The sequence below is a fragment of the Ochotona princeps genome, chromosome 17, assembly GCF_030435755.1.
Source record: "Ochotona princeps isolate mOchPri1 chromosome 17, mOchPri1.hap1, whole genome shotgun sequence".
In the NCBI taxonomy this organism is placed as follows: domain Eukaryota; kingdom Metazoa; phylum Chordata; class Mammalia; order Lagomorpha; family Ochotonidae; genus Ochotona; species Ochotona princeps.
The window spans coordinates 1,776,369-1,793,909 of NC_080848.1; the positions used below are offsets into that span (position 1 = coordinate 1,776,369).

At 63.2% G+C, this 17,541-nt stretch overlaps 2 protein-coding genes across 2 annotated transcripts in view; one reads left to right on the plus strand and one right to left on the minus strand.

Moving 5' to 3' along the window:
- Nucleotides 1-1,098: 1,098 nt before the first annotated feature.
- On the minus strand, nt 1,099-7,437 carry ENGASE (endo-beta-N-acetylglucosaminidase). Its single transcript, XM_058675283.1, has 14 exons — nt 7,255-7,437; nt 6,823-6,896; nt 6,377-6,578; nt 5,829-5,977; nt 5,332-5,489; nt 4,351-4,499; nt 4,040-4,205; nt 3,286-3,389; nt 2,991-3,099; nt 2,714-2,904; nt 2,277-2,428; nt 1,898-2,003; nt 1,577-1,691; nt 1,099-1,494 (listed from the first exon to the last, which is right to left on the minus strand). Exons 1-14 carry the CDS (start codon nt 7,308-7,310, stop codon nt 1,120-1,122), a joined length of 2,106 nt encoding a protein of 701 aa, XP_058531266.1. The 5' UTR covers nt 7,311-7,437; the 3' UTR covers nt 1,099-1,119.
- A 9,309-nt stretch (nt 7,438-16,746) lies between these two features.
- Nucleotides 16,747-17,541, plus strand: part of LGALS3BP (galectin 3 binding protein) — an 87,858-nt gene continuing 87,063 nt past the window's right edge. Inside the window, exon 1 of the mRNA XM_058675285.1 lies at nt 16,747-16,753. The gene's annotated coding sequence lies outside the window, so the exon portion shown is untranslated. The remainder of the gene's footprint in view (nt 16,754-17,541) is intronic.

Below are 17,541 nucleotides of genomic sequence, written 5' to 3' on the forward strand. Positions count from 1 at the left end.
CCAGAGCCCCCAAGGCAAGGGTGAGGGTGTTGCAGAGGACCCTACAGGATCTAAAGACCAAGCCCACCCACTACAGGGCCACCTGTGCTGCCACTTCGTGGGCGGGGCACCCAGCACAGGAAACGGGTGGGTGAGACCCCACGAACCAGGGATACACAGCCTCTGACACGGTCAGACGACCAGGACAGACACTGGGGGGATAGCCTGGGCAGTGACCCCTAGGCCACAGGGGGAGCTGCCACCAACAGGAAGTGCCACAGTGCTGTGGCCACAGGAGCTGCCTTCAGGAGCGCTGGCCCCAGCCTGGAGCTCAGGAAGAGGAGCAGAGGAGTAGCTGGCAGTGGGCGGACCACAGCCCCTCACACCTGTAGCAACACCTCCTCCAGGGGCCCACCGGGGGGTCCTGGCTGAGGTTCCCCAGCGAAGGCACAAGATGGGAAAAGCCCTCCAAGCTTCACGCAGTGGCCATTATGTGGAAAATACACAGAGCCAGGGCCGAGAACATTCCAGAAAGAGTTTCAGAGTTACTGGCACATGACAATAGCCAGTACCGGGGTGGGCCACAGCTGTCGTCTCAATGCCACGCTGCGAGGACAGCTGACGCCCTCGGCCCTAGTAGACCACAGAAAGGCGTGGGCACGTAGCCCAGCAGGTGGGTGCCGGGGTCCCTGCAGCGCCCGCTCCAACTGCTCCACATGTGCCCTGGCAGGCAGCAGTGACACCTTGGGGACTGGCTGCCAGCAAGAGCCCCGTACTGAGCATCCAGCTCCCGCCCCAGCCCAGTCCTGGCTAGCATGGGCCTTTGGGATGTGAGCTAGATGGGGGAGGGCAGGCAGGGAAGAGGGAGGAACTTGAGCACCCCTCGTGGCAATGTAAATGCTGTCCTGTCCACACCAGCACTTCGCGGTTCATCAGCAAAGACCCTTTGTGGCTGTCTACCCACTGAGGTGCCCACAAGCGTCAGAAACGGCACAACACACCCCTGCCCCCCACCTGCCAGTGCCTGTGGTGTCCTGCAGCCTACACACAGGATGGCCCGCGTGCAGGGCCCGCTGCCTCACAGGGCAGGCGGCCGGGAAGAAGCCTGGTGCACGAGCCGGCACGGGCCTTACCTCGGGCTCACTCGGGGAGCGAGAAAAGCAGGACCGCGCGGCCCCACTCGGCCCGAGGCACCACGAAGCCTTCCCTGGGCACAGGCTCCACCAGGAACTCTATGCGGCCTTCCTGGCCACGGCCAGCAGCCTCCACGGCCAAGTCCACCACCCGGTACTGGTTGGCAAAGGCCAGGCCCAGGAACTTCTCAGGGCCCAGGGAGCAGTGGACTCGGAAGCAGCGGACCTGGCACAGGACGCGGGACCAGTGCAGGGTGCAGCTGAGCAACAGCCCGCCAGCAGCGCCCCTCTGTGCGGAGGCAGCCGGCTGCCAGCGCACCCGCGAGATGGTGACGGCCCGCACCCTGGGCAGGGGCGCCAGCAGGCTCTCGGCGTCCAGCACCTGGCAGGAGACAAGACTCAGCCCAGGCCCCGGGGCCCCCAGCCCAGCTCTGGCCTCTCCCCTGCACCCCATCGCGGCTCACCCGGATCTCCCCAAGGCGACAGGAGAAGCTCTCTGGGCCCTGGCTGCCCAGTGGCCGGGTGAAGCTCACCAGCAGGTCACGCAGGAGGCACCCGTGCAGGCTCAGCTTGTAGCAGCTGGGGGAGGGCAGGGAGCAGTCAGGGATCCCCGAGGGAGGACCTGGCCCAAGGCAGGTACCTGTGTGACCTCTGACGCCCCCCGCCGTAGTCCTTGGCTTGCCTCGGGGTCCCCGGGCAGCCAAGCACCCTGGTTTCTTGAAGAACCCTCACTCACAGGTGTGTGTCTGCCCCCACTGGGACCCCACAGGGGCAGAGGGACTCACCGCTGGGTCCAGCCCCGGCTGAGCTGCCGGCCACAGCCGCCCGTGCGCCTGGCCAGCTTGGTTGGGGGCGACGACAGGGGCTGAGGGCTGTATCTTGAGCCCGTTTCTGTGGTGAGAAGAAAGATGAGGCTTAAAAGGAGGAAGTAAGGGAATGCCCTGGTCCTCCTGGGGCAACAGCCATGGGCCTGGGACCTGATCGCCTGCCCCTCTCGGGGTGTGGCCAGCAGCAGGCCGCACAGGCAGGCGCGGCGGACAGAGAACCTGTTGTGTGCAAACTCCAGCCAGGCAGGGTCCCCCCCAACAGCGGCCACAGCAGCCCCTCCCACATCACCAGGACCACTCCGGACCCTTCCCTGCACCTGCCGAGGCCCCCACATACCCTCTCCGGTCAGCACGGAGATGCCACCGACATGACAGCTGCTGTCCCCCATGGTGAGTTCCAAGGCCACAGTGACACCCGTGGATCCCTCAAGCTTATACACCAGGGACAGGAAGACCTTGGGCGGTATAGGCACGTGCAGCGAGAAGAGCCTGTGGGGACATACCCAGGGGTCTTTGAGAGGCAGGGGGTAGCCTTTGCCCACCAGGCACGGGAGCTAGCGACACAAGTCCTTGCGCTGGCCCCAGGCTCTCCGCTCCCACAGATCCACTTGTACAAACACATAATGGCTGCTGGGCCCAGAGCTTGTGCCCAGGGCAGAGCCTCAGCCTTGCAGGGTGACAGGAGCCCTGTGGGACATCTGTGCCCGCTCAGAGGCTCTGGGCCCTGCCTCTGTGGGCAGAGCCTCCTGCACCACGCCCTGAGCACTCACCCACCTCACAGTCACGCGGTCTGCCTCGGGTGGGATCTCGCCACGGAGAAGCAGGGAACTGCCACCATGCCAGGGGTCCGCCAGGCAACAAAGCGTCTTCACCCAGCCGCCGCCGGCCCTGTCCAGTGTGTGCTCGCCAAACAGGGGCTGCGTCTCCTGGGCACTCGGGTGGTACCAGGGCCCCTCTACCTGCTCCTGGACCAGGGGAAGAAGGCTCAGTGGGGCCTGGCGGGCACGGAGCCTATTCTGCCCAGGCCAGCCGCTCCCACACGCCCACATACCTGGCCATAGCAGACCCTGCGCGTGCCCATGCCCAGGCAGAAGGACGTGCTGAAGGGCAGGGAACAGATGCTGTGTGTAGGCAGGTAGTGCTCCAGCAGACGCCAGAACCTGCAGAGAGTATCCTCAGACCCCCGGGGTCACCTGAGGCTGCCCGCCCCCACGGACCCCTGACGGCAGCTCCCGGCTACAGGCTACAGGAGGGCCTGAGCACTTGTAGCTCCTGGGGGTCCCCAAAGCGGCTGATTTCTTCCCACGGAGGTCCTGCATCCTCCCCTCTCCCCTCGCAGAACTCACTTGTCCTGGTTCTGGAAGAAATCTTGCTTCTCCAGACACTCGTAAACCCAGCCGGGCGCAAAGAGAGCCACAGAGAAGTGATGCTTTCGGATCAGCTCCAATGACTGCAGGAGACACAGGGCACAGCATGGCCGGCCCCCCGGGTCAGAGACCACACGGCCAGCAGAGGGAAACCAGGGCCGGGGCTTAGGGCCAGCCGGAGGAACACTAGGGCCGAGGCACGCCAGGGCCAGGGCTCAGGGCCAGCCGGGGGTGCCAGGGCCAGGGCTCAGGGCCAGCTGCACAGCAGGCAGAAGTGCAGACCTTGCTGCTGCCTGGAGTTCCACCGGCTGACCGGGAGAGGACTTGTGAGAGGCTGCAGAAGCCAGGCGGATGAGAGCAGGCCCTGCAGGCGGGGGGCCCACTGTGGCCGTGTCTGCCTCGCACACACCTCCCAGAACCTTAGTCAGGGGATGTGTGCATGCAGAGAGCTGACTCAAGGTCCAGGCACTTCCTGGGAGCCGGGAATGGGCAGGGCTAACAGGCAGGCCCCTCCTGCTCCACACCAGGTACACAGTGGTGCCCAACCCCCACCCTGCCCAGAGCCAGCGGGATACCACCGCTGTGGGTGAGGAAGCCCCTGGCACGGCCCCACCTCCCTCAGGGCTGCAGCTCTCCACTTGAGGACCACCCTCCGCTCCCACCCCATGAAGTGCAGCTGGGAACGCAAGCCTGTGGGGACCCAGGACCCGGGGTGGGCTGGGGTGCTGCCCACCTTGTCCGTGTCAAATCGTCCACCAACCACACTTCCCCGTGCAAACACGTCCACGCCCACATAGATGTCAGCCAGGCGCCCGCCCGCCAGCCCCGCCATGCGCTGCAGGTGCTCCTCCCGCCAGTTGTAGTTGGTGAAGAAGCCATCACAGGAATCAAAGAAGACCCTGGGAGGCAGCAGACCTGGGGTCGGGCCTGCTGGGCGCTCAGCGCCACCCAGGGTAGCTCAGCACGGGGCATCAGGCACCGACTGCGTCTAGCCGGTACCAGTCATGCGTGAGGCTTGGGGAGACAGACGGGGTCCCGACGTACCTGTTTTGCTCATTCAGTTCGTCCTGCCACTTGAGCTGCCCGCTCTGTACCACACTGTCGTACCAGAGAACCTGACCACCCGGCACATGCTGGTGCAGCTGTTCGGTCAGGTAGCGCAGGAAGGACGGTGTATTCCTCACCGCAGCCGCCTAGGGCAGGAGGGGGCCTGAGTGAGCCCGGCTGCCTGTGGCACCACAAGGATCCAGGGCGTGGGAACAAGAGCCAACAGAGCCCCCCAGAGACGCTCAGCTCTCCAGCCATCAGGGAGCAGACGGTCTCGTGGTCAAGGACCTTCCCACTGGCATGGGAAGATGGAGGGGAGGGCAGAGAGACACATGTCCAGTCCAGAGTGGTGAGCGGGAAGAGGGCTGGTGAGGGCCAGGCTAGGCAGCTGCCTGGACACAGTCAGGGCCGCTAGGCTGGCGGGGAGGCTATGAGCAGGATGGCCAGGGCTGGGGGTGCTGCAGGGGCGGCTGGGAGCAGGCCGGCCAGGGCTGGGGGTGCTGGAGGGGCGGCTGGGAGCAGGCCGGCCAGGGCTGGGGGTGCTGGAGGGGCAGCTATGAGCAGGCCGGCCAGGGCTGGGGGTGCTGGAGGGGCAGCTATGAGCAGGACGGCCAGGGCTGGGGGTGCTGCAGGGGCGGCTGGGAGCAGGCCGGCCAGGGCTGGGGGTGCTGGAGGGGCAGCTATGAGCAGGCCGGCCAGGGCTGGGGGTGCTGGAGGGGCGGCTGGGAGCAGGCCGGCCAGGGCTAGGGGTGCTGGAGGGGCGGCTATGAGCAGGCCGGCCAGGGCTGGGGGTGCTGGAGGGGCGGCTATGAGCAGGCCGGCCAGGGCTGGGGGTGCTGGAGGGGCAGCTATGAGCAGGCTGGCCAGGGCTGGGGGTGCTGGAGGGGCGGCTGGGAGCAGGCCGGCCAGGGCTGGGAGTGCTGCAGGGGCGGCTGGGAGCAGGCTGGCCAGGGCTGGGGCTGGAGGGGCGGCTCTCACACTCAATGTGTTCTCAATGTTGATCAGCCAGCCGTCAAAGTGAAAAAACTCTGCCATTTTCACGAGCTGGTTGGCCACTGCCTCGTAGGAGCGCCTGTCCCCAGCCAGGAAGGCTTCACACAGCTTCCTGCCCTCGGTCCACTCCGTAATGAAGGTCCCTGCGTGGACGGGAGAGCCAGCGGCTCAGGGACTTTGGAGCCAGGCCCCCGGCCAGCAGCATCTGGTACCTCGCAAGCAGCTCTCGGGGTCCCGACGCTGGGCCCCCTCCCCAGACACTTGCTGAATCAGAAGCCCAGAAATGAGCAGGAACCTCCAGCCCCCGGGCCAGGGTCTCCCGCCCTGCAGCCAGAAACTCAGCTGCTTCCACACTGGTCACCGTAGGGCAGACAGCAGCGGCTCACCCGCCTGCTAAGGGCCACCCAGGCAGGAAGCCGCATCAGCAGGAGGCAGGCAGAAGCCCGGGGTGCCTGGCAGGTGCACGGGCGGGCCCGGCTCACCCAGCACGCAGACGCCATGCCGGTGGGCCGCGTTGGTCCAGCCCACGGGGGGGATGGTGACGGTGTGGTGGCTGAAGTAGACGAAGATGTCGATGTACTGCCAGTGGTAGAAGGAGTAGGGCTGCCGGGCCGCCGAGCCCTGGATGAACCTGGCAAAGAGGCAGAGGTTGGCGGAGAGGGCAGGCAGGCGCCTCTCAGACCACCACTCCACCTGGCGGGAAACCCACTGGGCCAGGCGGAAAGAGGGAGAGCTAGCCTCACCCTTGGGTGTTCTCACCCCGGGGCCCAGGTGAAGCAAACATGTGAGCCAGGTAGGGAAAGCCCCGGGTCACTGGTTTCCACTTTGGGGACAGGTCACCGTGTCCCTGCAAGGGGACAGGTCATCGCCTGCCTCTGTCTGCCTCCACGGCCAGCCGTGACTGCAGCCAAGCCCGGTTGTGCGTGGAGCGTGCCCAGTGGGCCTAGCTGGGGAGGGTGACCCCACAGGGGGCTGGGGTGGAGCTCCCACCTGGCCGACCATCCCTCCCAAGCCCCAGCCAGGCCTTCACCTGTCCTCCAGGTATCCGCCCATCATGTCATGACACAGCAGAGTCCGGGGCCTGGGGCTGCTCAGTGGGGGCTGGCGACACGCCAAGGGCTCCAGCGCCACGTTGAAGCCATCCTCCTCGCGGGGTGCCCAGGACAGAAGCTCCTCCAGGGAAGACAGGTAAAAGCTGACCGGCGCCGTGGTGTCAGGGTCATAGTACCTGGCTGGGGTGTGGAAGGGAACAGCGAGCATGGTGAGGACCTCCTGGGCCAGGACCGAGGGCCGGCCCCCACGCAGGGCCTCCTGGGCCAGGACCGAGGGCCGGGCCCCCACGCAGGGCCTCCTGGGCCAGGACCGAGGGCCGGGCCCCCACGCAGGGCCTCCTGGGCCAGGACCGAGGGCCGGCCCCCACGCAGGACCTCCTGGGCCAGGACCGAGGGCCAGGCCCGGGGCGGCCAGCAGTCTCACCTGGCAAGGGCTGCGGGGTGAAGGAGACCACCTCCCGGAAGACTGCCACTTCCTCCCCTCCTTCCGCCAGGGCTCTGCACGCAGAGGAAGTTGGCCATTTAGCTGGATAGAGGACACGGCGGACACACCTGCCCTCCACGTGGGGCGTGAGAGCAGACCAATGACGAGAGCGGGCCCTCAGCAACCCCTCCAGCACCCAAAACGCCGCCGGCCGACTTCTGGGGACCCAGGGCACCGGGGGTCGGAGGAGAGCAGGAACAGCCCACTCCTCACCCTGCTGAGGGACGCCCAGGAACCCAAGCAAACCGCAAAGCCCAGCGCAGGGCCGCGCAGGGAGGCCGACCTCCCCGAAGCCCAGCAGCCCGACCCCGCTCGGGACCGGCCCGAGGTGCCGGGGACCCACCTCCGCCGGCCGGCCCACCTCCTGCCCACCTCCTGCCCGAGCGCCGCCGCGCGGCCGCCCGCGTCTCGGCCTGGGCGGCCTCCATGGCGCCCGCGCGCCCCGCCGGACGTCACGGGAGCCCAGAGCCAACGCAGGCCCGGCCCGGCCCGCCCCGCCGCCGACGCGCTCGGCCAATGCGCAGCTCGAGGCCGGCCGCCACTCGCGCTGGACGCCAGGTGCGTGTGGGGCCGGCCGCGGGCGGGTATTTGTACCCGGGGAGAGCTGGGGGCGGGGCCTCCTGAGAGGATGGGGCGGAGCCTCCTGAAGGGAGGGCGGGGCCTGGGCATGGAGGGGGCCTAGGCGAGCGAGGGGCGTGGTCTCTGAGGGGCTTGGTCTCTGCGGGGCGGGTCTCCTGAGGGGCGGGGCCTGGGCATGGAGCGGTGCCTAGGCGAGCGAGGGGCGTGGTCTCTGAGGGGCTTGGTCTCTGAGGGGATTGGTCTCTGCGGGGCGGGTCTCCTGAGGGGCGGGGCCTGGGCATGGAGCGGTGCCTAGGCGAGCGAGGGGTGTGGTCTCTGTGGGCGGGGCCGAGAAGAGGCGTGCTCCCCAGATGGGGCGGGGCCTCCTCCGCGGGCGTGGTCTGTGCTGGGGCAGGCCGAGTTCAGAGCCCAGGAGGGCGTCCCCACCGTGGCCCCCCGTTCTCCAGAGATCAGCAGCCTCCTCGAGCTCACTGAGTAACCGGGAGAAACAAGGCGGCGGTTTGGCTGGGCTCCCGCCAGGTTCCGTGTGAACGGTGTCCTATCCCACGATGCACAGGCACGTGTCAGGAGGGACCCTCTGCAAGCTGAGGTCACTGTTGCTCGGCTGGACAAGGCCGCTTTCTACGGCTTAGAAGCCCGTGGGGCTGAGCAGGTGCAGTGGGCACAGAATGAGAAGGCCAGGCTGTGCCCAGCTGTAGCTTACCCGCCCCACCCAACCCCCAGCGTCTTGGGCACAGGCAGCAGGGCAGCGCCAGGTGTCAGGGAGGTGCTGGGCGGGTGGGCCTCTGGAACACCTCCCACCCACCCCGTGCAGCCGCGTTCCCACGGGCCGCTGGGGCCTGCTTTATTAGGGGTGCAGACTTTGAGCTTTATGAGGCCCCACGCCGCCATAAACGCGAAGGGTGGGGCTGGGACCCAGCGGCTGAGTGCAGGGGCGGGCGGGGGGGAGCGTGCCCAGAGGGAGGGCCAGCACTCACTCGCTGTGGGGCTTCACTCAGGCCTGGGCAGCAGGAGAGCAGGGCAGCGTGGCACGGCTCACTCCGAGAAGGTATTGAGCTGGTGTGTCTCACCAAGCCCACAGGAAGCACAGCTCCAAGGGACACTCGGAGGGCCCTGGCGACCCATGCAGCAGGCTTTCGGGGAGCCCAAAGCTAAAGGCCTCCGCCCCGGTCCTGGGGAGAGCCTGGGGATGCCCGGGTCTGCCCCCAGCTTGCCCTTGGGCCTGGATAAAAGGCAGGAGGCCAGTGGTTGAGGAGTAATCCTTGTTTTCAGGCGCCCAGCTGCACACAGCCTCCACGCGGGGCCACCCCCAAGGACCTCTCCTGGCGGGCTCTCACCATCCTGGGGCAGTGCCCACTGGCCCAGGAAGTCAGGTTGCTTGGGGACAGCTGGGCGGCCTGGCACCTGCCCTGCCTGCCTGCCCCATGCTTCATACCTCAGACATGGCCTCCTATAGCCTGCCTGGGCTGGCACACCTGCCAATGCCCAGAGCAGCTGGGCCTGTGCCCTCCTTCCACTCTCCCTGGGGTGACAGAAACCAGGACAGGTAAGGGCTTGTCACCTACTCCCTGCCCAGCACGGGTGGGAAGACCTGGAACCATGGCACAGCGTCTGTGTTTTAAGAAATGGTGTCATAGCTCTGCACGGCTCGGTTCACCCAGCATCTCCGAAACCAAGCCACTTTCGTTTCTACGACTGTGATGGGTTCCCTGCAGCTGCCACTCCGTGTGTCTTTGTCTCTTTAACGATAAGGCCTCAGTGACCCTGAAGCCTGCAAGATTTATTGATGGGCTGGCATGGTGTCAGAGTGTGTTAAGCCTCTGCCTTTGGAGCTGTCATCTCATATGGGCACCGGTTTGCATCCTGACTGGTCGACTTCTTTTAAAAACATCTATGGATTGGGGCCCGGCGGCGTGGCCTAGCAGCTAAAGTCCTCACCTTGCACGCCCCGGGATCCCATATGGGCGCCGGTTCTAATCCCGGCAGCTCCACTTCCCATCCAGCTCCCTGCTTGTGGCCTGGGAAAGCAGTCGAGGACGGCCCAATGCATTGGGACACTGCACCCGTGTGGGAGACCCAGAAGAGGTTCCTGGTTCCCTGCTTCGGATCGGCGCGCACTGGCCCGTTGCGGCTCACTTGGGGAGTGAAACATCGGATGGAAGATCTTCCTCTCTGTCTCTCCTCCTCTCTGTATATCCGGCTTTCCAATAATAATAAAATCTTTTTTTAAAAAAAATCTATGGATTAATTTATCTGAAAGGCAGTGACAGAGGCAGAGAAGTCTTCCATTTGGTGGGCTGTCTTAGGGCTCACTCCCCCAAAGGCCTGCAAAGGCCCAGGCTGTGCCAGACTGGGGGCCGCAGCCAGGGTCTCTCACAGTGGGCATGGAGTTAGGCCGTGCTGGGCCGGGGGCCGCAGCCAGGGTCTCCCACAGTGGGCATGGAGTTAGGCCGTGCTGGGCCGGGGGCCACAGCCAGGGTCTCCCACAGTGGGCATGGAGTTAGGCCGTGCTGGGCCGGGGGCCGCAGCCAGGGTCTCCCACAGTGGGCATGGAGTTAGGCCGTGCTGGGCCGGGGGCTGCAGCCAGGGTCTCCCACACTGGGCAGGGACTTGGTCCTTCATCTGCTGCCTCCTAGGCTTGTTAACAGACGTTGGACCGGAGGTGGACGAGCCCAGCCTGGGAGCAGCAGGTATACAGGGGCGGTGTTCACCCAGGGTGCCCCCTCTCGGACACATACCCTCTGTTAGATTTCCAATAGGAAATGCCCCGGGGGAGCAGGGGAGCAGGGGACAGATCCTGCCGCCTCTTCCACCAGCACAGGATCAGTCTGGGTCACCCCCAAGTCCTCCAATACAGATACAAAGACATCGTTACGACTGTCTTTCCCTCAGTTGGTGGGCAGGCTCTAGTTCCACTGTGGCTTTGAGTGGCCACGGTGGTCAGTGCTGACCACGCACCTGGTGGAGAGCACAGAGCAAACGAGCGTGCTGGACTTGCTGTGCAGGCGAGGTGGGGTCGTGAGGCTGCCCAGTGAGGACCCTCTGCGGCACAGTGAGGCTGTGGGCACCAAGGGCCTGTGCTCGTGGCCAGCCGGCCCCAGACCTGGCTGGCACAGCCGTGGCCTCAGATGCCTTGGGTGGCACATCACCAACACTAATCTTCCCTGCGGGTTCATGACTGCTTCATGGTTTTTCTTTCTTGCTGGGCCAGCTTTGCTAACTGAGGGTCTGTTTTATCCCAGTTTCCCAAGGAGAGCTAGTGTGCTGTCCCCACACATGTTTATGCAGCCTCTGGGTGTTAGGAAGTACCTCGCCCCTCCGCCTGCAGCCCCTCTGCCCGCAGCCCCTTGCCCCCCCAGCCCACAGCCCCTCGCCCCTCTGCCCGCAGCCCCTCACTCCTCCGCCTGCAGCCCCTCGCCCCCCAACCCTGCAGCCCGCAGCCCCTCCAACCCGCAGCCCCTCGCCCCTCTGCCCGCAGCCCCTCGCCCCCAAGCCCACAGCCCCTCACCCCCCCAGCCCGCAGCCCCTCACCCCTCTGCCCGCAGCCCCTTGCCCCCCCAGCCCGCAGCCCCTCACTCCTCCGCCTGCAGCCCCTCGTTCCCCAGCCTCCGCCCGCAGCCCCTTGCCCCACCAGCCCGCAGCCCCCTCACCCCTCTGCCCGCAGCCCTTCGCCCCCCCAGCCCGCAGCCCCTCACTCCTCCGCCCGCAGCCCCTCGCCCCCCAGCCCACCCTCCTGGGGTTGTTTACTTGTCTTTTTCCCTTTTCCTCCAGCACTGTCTTGTTATTCATTTTTCGGAACAACCATCTCTTTATTTGGTTTTGGGTCTTGTTTGCTTTCTGTTTCCCTGGCTCTGGATTTTTTTCCTTTCTTGCTGTTTTCTTTGGGCTTGTTGTGTTTTCTCCGGTTTCAGAAGTGGAAGGTGTCTGGTGCTCGCTTTGGGGTGTTCAATGAGGGCGAGGGAGGGGAGTCCCGGCCCCCGAGGGAGAGACAGAGGCCTCCCATCCGTGCACTGGTTTGCTCTTCAAATGGCCACAGTGACCAAGGTTGGGCCAGGCCAGGAGCCAGGCGCTCATGCGGGTCTCCCATGTGGGTATTGGGCCCAAACACTTGAACTGCTTCCCCAGACAGGTCAGCAGGGCGCTGGATCAGAAATGGAACACTCTGGATTTGAACCAGCACCATGTGGGATGCTGGCATCGCAGAGGGAAGCTTTTCCTGCTGTGCAGCACAGCCCACCTCTATCACTAATTCCGTGTGCAGTTCCTGTTCCCTGCTGGGCCCCTAGCCACAGGCCCTGCTCCCTGAGGAACCCATTTATACCAGTAGGTACTCTTGTACTCTCGGGACAGAGAGAGCCAGACCCTGGGACAGGCTGACAGGTGCCTGTAGGCACGTGGCTCAGGTGGACACCAAAAAGAGAGAGGGCAGCGCAACATGCCCAGGGGGGAAGCGGTGGCCACGAGGGCCAGCAGGGGTCCAGGGACAGCCGGGACAGCTCGGCCAGCAGCAGGGACACCGGTGAGACAGTGCCTAGACCGACCCGTGCTATGAACCTGGGCACTCTCCCACAGCTGAGAAAATGCGCATGTGGGAGAACATGTTCCCCCAGCCCTGTTGGGTCGGGTGTTGGGCCGGGTGTTGGGCAGGGTGTTGGGCCGGCCCTGTTGGGTGGGTGAGGCAGGCCTCTAGTAGCTGTGGGGGCGTGATGGGTCTCAGGTCGGCGGGCTGTGAGTCAGGGAAGCATCCACTGTGCTAGGGTAGTGATGCTGAGGCAGCAAGGGTATGACAGGTGGCATTCAGAGCGCCCTGTGCAGTCTGCCATGTGACCCCAGCTGGCTGCTTGCAGGGCTCCAAGCCCTCTGCAACCCCACCAGCCCCCGGTGCGCTCCGCTCCACTCCATTTTGGTGTGATTGTGGCCCCATGGCCTCACACGTCCACCGGAACCGGGATGGCGGTTCCCTGTTAGTTTCGTCTCGCTGGGCTGGGTGTTTCCGGGTTCGTGCCCTGGGCATTTGCACTGGTGGCAGCAGCCCTGCCCGCTTCCCTGGCTGAGCCGTCCTGGCCGGTGCACCAGCGGCCGCATCGCCGCTTCCTGTTCTGGCTTTTGTCACGTGAGTCTTCCCTTCTGGGCAGTTTCTGGTGACCTTTGGGAAGGACTTTCCTCTGCCGCGTGCCTCTTCTCTGTTCTGTGGATCTCCGCCCGATGCTGCGTTCTCTTCCTGCTTGGGGCTCTGGGTTGAGGTCATTGCTGCATTTCCTCAAGTGGTGAAGTTACGTGACTGATGGGAGATCTTTGTTGCTCTTCAGCATAGCACATATGAGGCTCCTGGGCCGTAGAATTACAAGAGAAGAGAATTTTGGTGCAAAACACACGGAAAGCCATGCATGATTCCTGCATCATATGGGTTGTCCACAAGCCTTCTGGACCCCTCGTGCGGCACACCAGTGTAGGTACAACGTGCGGTTATGTCCCTGTGTCTCTGTCTTTTTGGAACTGTTTCATGCGCAGAGGCCTGGGAACTGTCCGCTCACCGCTTCACCCTGCAGTGCTCAGAGGAGGTTCTCTGATTCAGCCCCTCTTCCTCTCTCTCTTCAAGATTTATTTACTTTGTTTTGAAAGGCAGAGTTACAACAAAGATCTTCCATCCACTGGTTCACTCAGCAGCTGGGCTGGTCAGGAGCCAGGAGCCTCTTCGGAGTCTCCCATGCGGGTGTAGGGCCCCAAGTGCCTGGGCCGTCCTCTGCTGCTTTCCCAGGTGTGTGTGCAGGGAGCTGGATTAGAAGTGGAGCAGCCGGGACTTGAAATGGTACTTGTATGGGATGCCAGTGCAGATGGAGGCTTAGCCTGCCATGCTATGGTGCCCCTGACCTGTCTCTTTTTCTGTCCACCCTAGGCAGTGCCCCAGGTGCACATGGGGAGGGTATGTGATGGTGCCACCTGCTGCACCTGCTTGGTGCAGGTTCAGCCCTTGAATGCCTCAGTTGTCTGTGGTCTGGTTGTCCCTTCCACTCTGAATAGTGAGCCACCCAAGTCTGAGTAGTTTGCAGGGGTCAGTCTCCCCGCAGTGCTGGCTATGTTGACTTCTAGTGCATCAACATTACAGATCTGAGACAGAAGCCAATGGAGTGCTCCCAGCCACTGGGTCGCTCAGCAAGTGTTCACGGCAGATGTGACCAGGCCTGGTCCTGAGTGGGAGCTGGCAGTGCCAGCCAGGGCTCCCACGGGGCAGCAGAACCCAGTCACCTGAGCCATCAGCTGCCGCCTCCTGGGGTTCAGTGGTGGGAAGTTGTAGAGGGGTTGGCCCTGGACTTGAACCAGGCGCTCTGATATGGGACTGTGGTGTCGCAGCTGGCATCTTAGCCGAGTGCCTGCTCCTCGTTCCATCCCGTGGTTGGTACTGCATGCTGGGTCTCACCTGCATCTCACAGGTGCCCGGCCTGGTTGCCGCCTGACACTCTGTCTGCTCTTGCCCTCGGGCTGCGTGGGCAGCTAGAGGGCCGCATGCCTTGCCTGTCCTGTTCACCTGCCTTTGTGCAGAGGCCCACTCCCTCGTGTTTGGGATCATTCCTGACCGGGAGGGTCATCCTCCTCCCTGCCAACTGAAGGCCTGCCCTTACGTCCTGCGTCCTGGTCCCCTCTGTGTCCACTCCAGTATTTTATGGGACACGTTAAAAGTGCTCTCATACTCGCTGCTGGCTGGGTATTACGTGACTGTCCTGCGGTCAACGCGGGGATTTACTGAAAGCCCTGAAGCCATTGCACCCCGACTTGAGCTTCTCTGAGGGTAATGGCAGTGGCATGCTCAGGCCCCACACCTCTGGGCTTTGCACATTAAAAAAAAAAAAAATCCTGGGTCTGGCGCGGCAGCCAAGCAGCTAAAGTCCTCACCTTGCACGCCCCGGGATCCCATATGGGTGCCGGTTTGTATCCCAGCAGCCCTGCTTCCCATCCAGCTCTCTGCTTGTGGCCTGGGAAAGCAGTCGAGGACGGCCCCAAGCCTTGGGACCCTGCACCCGTGTGGGAGACCTGGAAGAGAGTCCGGGCTCCTGGCTTCGGATTGGCTCAGCTCCAGCGTTTGCACTCACTTGGGGAGTGAATCATCAAATGGAAGATCTTCCTCTCTGTCTCTCCTCCTCTCCGTATATCTGACTTTCCAATAAAAATAAAACAAACCTTTTAAAAAATAAAATAAAATAATTTTTTTTTAATCCCATGCTATGCAGTTACCCTCCCAAAACATGAACTCGTAATTCTTTCAAAGGCGTCGGCCTTACTTTATGCGGGAAACAAGCTGTGCATTTGCGGACCACAGGTCAAATGACACTGGTCTCCAAGTAACATCTGCTTTTGAATTATTTTTCCTTATTGTATTTGAAAGGCAGAGTTAGCAAGGAATGACAGAGATCTTCCGTCTGCTGGTTCCCTCGTCCCTGGCTGTGATGGCTGGAGCTGAGCCAGGTGAAGTCAGGAGCCTAGAACTTCTTCTGGGTCTCCCAAGTGTGCAGGGACCCAAACCTTTGGGCCATCCTCTGCTGCTTTGCCAGGCACATCAGCAGGGAGGTGGATCGGAAGTGGAGCAGCCGACGCCCACGTGGGTAGCACAGGCAGCAGCTCTGCCCACTGCAGTGCTGGCCCCGAGCAGCTGCGCTGAGGTCCCGGTGGAGGCTGTGCCCAGGTCACTTTGGAGGGCACGGCCTGCTGATAGCCCTTGAAAACTCACACTGGGGCCGATCTGCTGGTGTAGTAGCTCAGCCCCCGCCTGCAGCGCCAGCATTCCATATGGGCACTGGTTCAAGACCCGGCTATTCCACTTATGATCCAGCTCCCTGCTTGTGGCCTGGAAAACTGTCAGGGCCATCCCAGTCCTTAGGCGCCTGCACCCATGGGGGAGACCCGGAGGAAGCTCTTGGCTCCCCGCTACGGACTGGCCCAACTCTGGCCCTTGCGGCCATTTGAGGAGTGAACCAGCACGTGGAAGAACCCTCTACCTTTTGTAGCCCTGCCTTTCAAGTGAAATTAAATAAATCTTTTTTAAAATGTATGTATCTCTATATAGTTGTAATTATTAGAAACAAAAATCAATCCTCACATCTTTTCATGAGTGCAGTGCTCTGAGCCACCCACAATGCCTCGTTCTCACTCAGCCTGCACGGTCAGCCGGCTCTCACTCAGCCTGCACGGTCAGCCGGCTCTCACTCAGCCTGCACGGTCAGCCGGCTCTCACTCAGCCTGCACGGTCAGCGGGCACTCACTCAGCCTGCACGGTCAGCCGGCTCTCACTCAGCCTGCACGGTCAGCCGGCTCTCACTCAGCCTGCACGGTCAGCCGGCTCTCACTCAGCCTGCACGGTCAGCGGGCACTCACTCAGCCTGCACGGTCAGCCGGCTCTCACTCAGCCTGCACGGTCAGCGGGCACTCACTCAGCCTGCACGGTCAGCGGGCACTCACTCAGCCTGCACGGTCAGCCGTTTGTCGTGAACCGCAGGTTCATGCAGTTGCTACCACCCTGGACCAGACCACCTGGCCAGCTCTGTGGTTAGCAGCTTAAGCCACCTCCAGGAGGCCGGCACCTTACATCGGAACCCTGCTTCGAGTCCCAGCTGCTCTGCTTCCTATCCAGCGCCCTGCTGATGTGCCTGGGAAAGCAGTGGAGAATGACCTGAACCCTGAGCCCCTGCATCCACACGGGCCTCCCGATGGAGTTCCTGGCTCCTGGCTAGGGCCTGACCGGCCCCAGCCGCTGCCACCCTTTTGGGAGTGAAGCAGCAAATGGAAGACCTCCTCTCTCTCTCTCTTTTCTTTGTCACTGCCTTTCAATTAAATCTTTTTGTGTTTGTTTGTTTTTTAAGAAGCCCATGAACAGTTACCCCTCATCCTGTCTCCCCTCACAACCGCCCTGACCTGCCCGTGTCTCTGTGGCAGTGCCAGGCCTCAACCCACAGCATGTGCACCTGCCCAAGCATGGTGCTTGGCACAGGAGCCATGTTGGCAGCGCTCCGTGGTGTGGATGGCCTGTGGGTCACTCCTCCATCCATATGGACATGTGGTGGCCTACGCTGTGCTCTCTGCCCACCGCTGCCGTGAGCACGCGTGTGGGCGTCTCCCCTCCCCAGGGTATTGCCATGCTCCAGGCTGATGCCGTGTGCAAGAACAACGCTTTGGGGGTCTTCACAGCTGTCTCTGTGAGGATTAATTCCCACTGGCAAGGGCTCTGGGGCACCTCGTCCTGTCGTGGTGCCCAGCCAGGCACGTGCACTGAGAAATGGCCTCCACCCACCGCAGTCTGCACTGGGAAGGTCTGGACACACAGGCCAGCAGAGCAGGGGGCACTTGAGGCCCCTTCCCTGCGCCCTCCCTGGGGGACTTCAGCAAGACAGCCCTGCTTACTCACTCCTCCTGGAATGCCTCCCGGCAGCGGCAGCGGGGTCCGCCTCTGCTGTTGGGGTGACCTCACCCTACCGTCCCATCCAGGACGCTTGCTCAACAATGTTCTTGGAAGAACGTCCCCTGATCCCTCCCAGCTCCTGGTCTGGTCTCCGTGTTGGTAACCGCTCCTTGGAATCCATGAGGGCCATGGGGGTCACCGAACAGGGCGCACCGGCGACAGGAAGCGAATGGCCAGGAACGATCCCTCCTGCCTCTCCTCAGGTTTGTTGCCAGCCTCTGGGCACATGCCCTCTGGCTGCCCTCAGGCTGGGGCCTCCTCCCCTTAGGGCACTGCTCCTGGGGTTCACCCCTCTCTTGACACTTGGCAACTCTGCACAGGAAGGACGAACTTGTTAATACCACGGCCGTGACAGCTCAGTGGACTGCCTGGGACACCTGCACCCCACAGGGACTGAAACCCCAGCTTCTCCGTTTCCTGTCGACTAAGCATGGAGTGGCTCAAGCATTCGCCACTCACGTGGGAGAGTCAGGAGGAGTCCTTGGGTGCTGGCCCCAGCTGAGCCCCGACTCCTGGGGGGCACTTGGGGGATGAACCAGGGTATGAAAGCGTCTCTCTCTCTCTCCATATCTTTTAAATAAACACATCTTTAACAATGACGAGGACGCGTGGACAGCATGTACCTGATCTGG

Excerpts from the sequence above, each read along its gene's own strand:
- ENGASE (XM_058675283.1), bottom strand. The coding sequence starts at position 7,310 with ATGGAGGCCGCCCAGGCCGAGACGCGGGCGGCCGCGCGGCGGCGCTCG. Across the intron at positions 6,897-7,254 it reads CGGCGGCGCTCGGGCAGGAG|AGCCCTGGCGGAAGGAGGGG; the intron begins GTGGGCAGGAGG and ends CTCTGCGTGCAG. Across the intron at positions 1,495-1,576 it reads GTCGCCTTGGGGAGATCCGG|GTGCTGGACGCCGAGAGCCT; the intron begins GTGAGCCGCGAT and ends GTCTCCTGCCAG.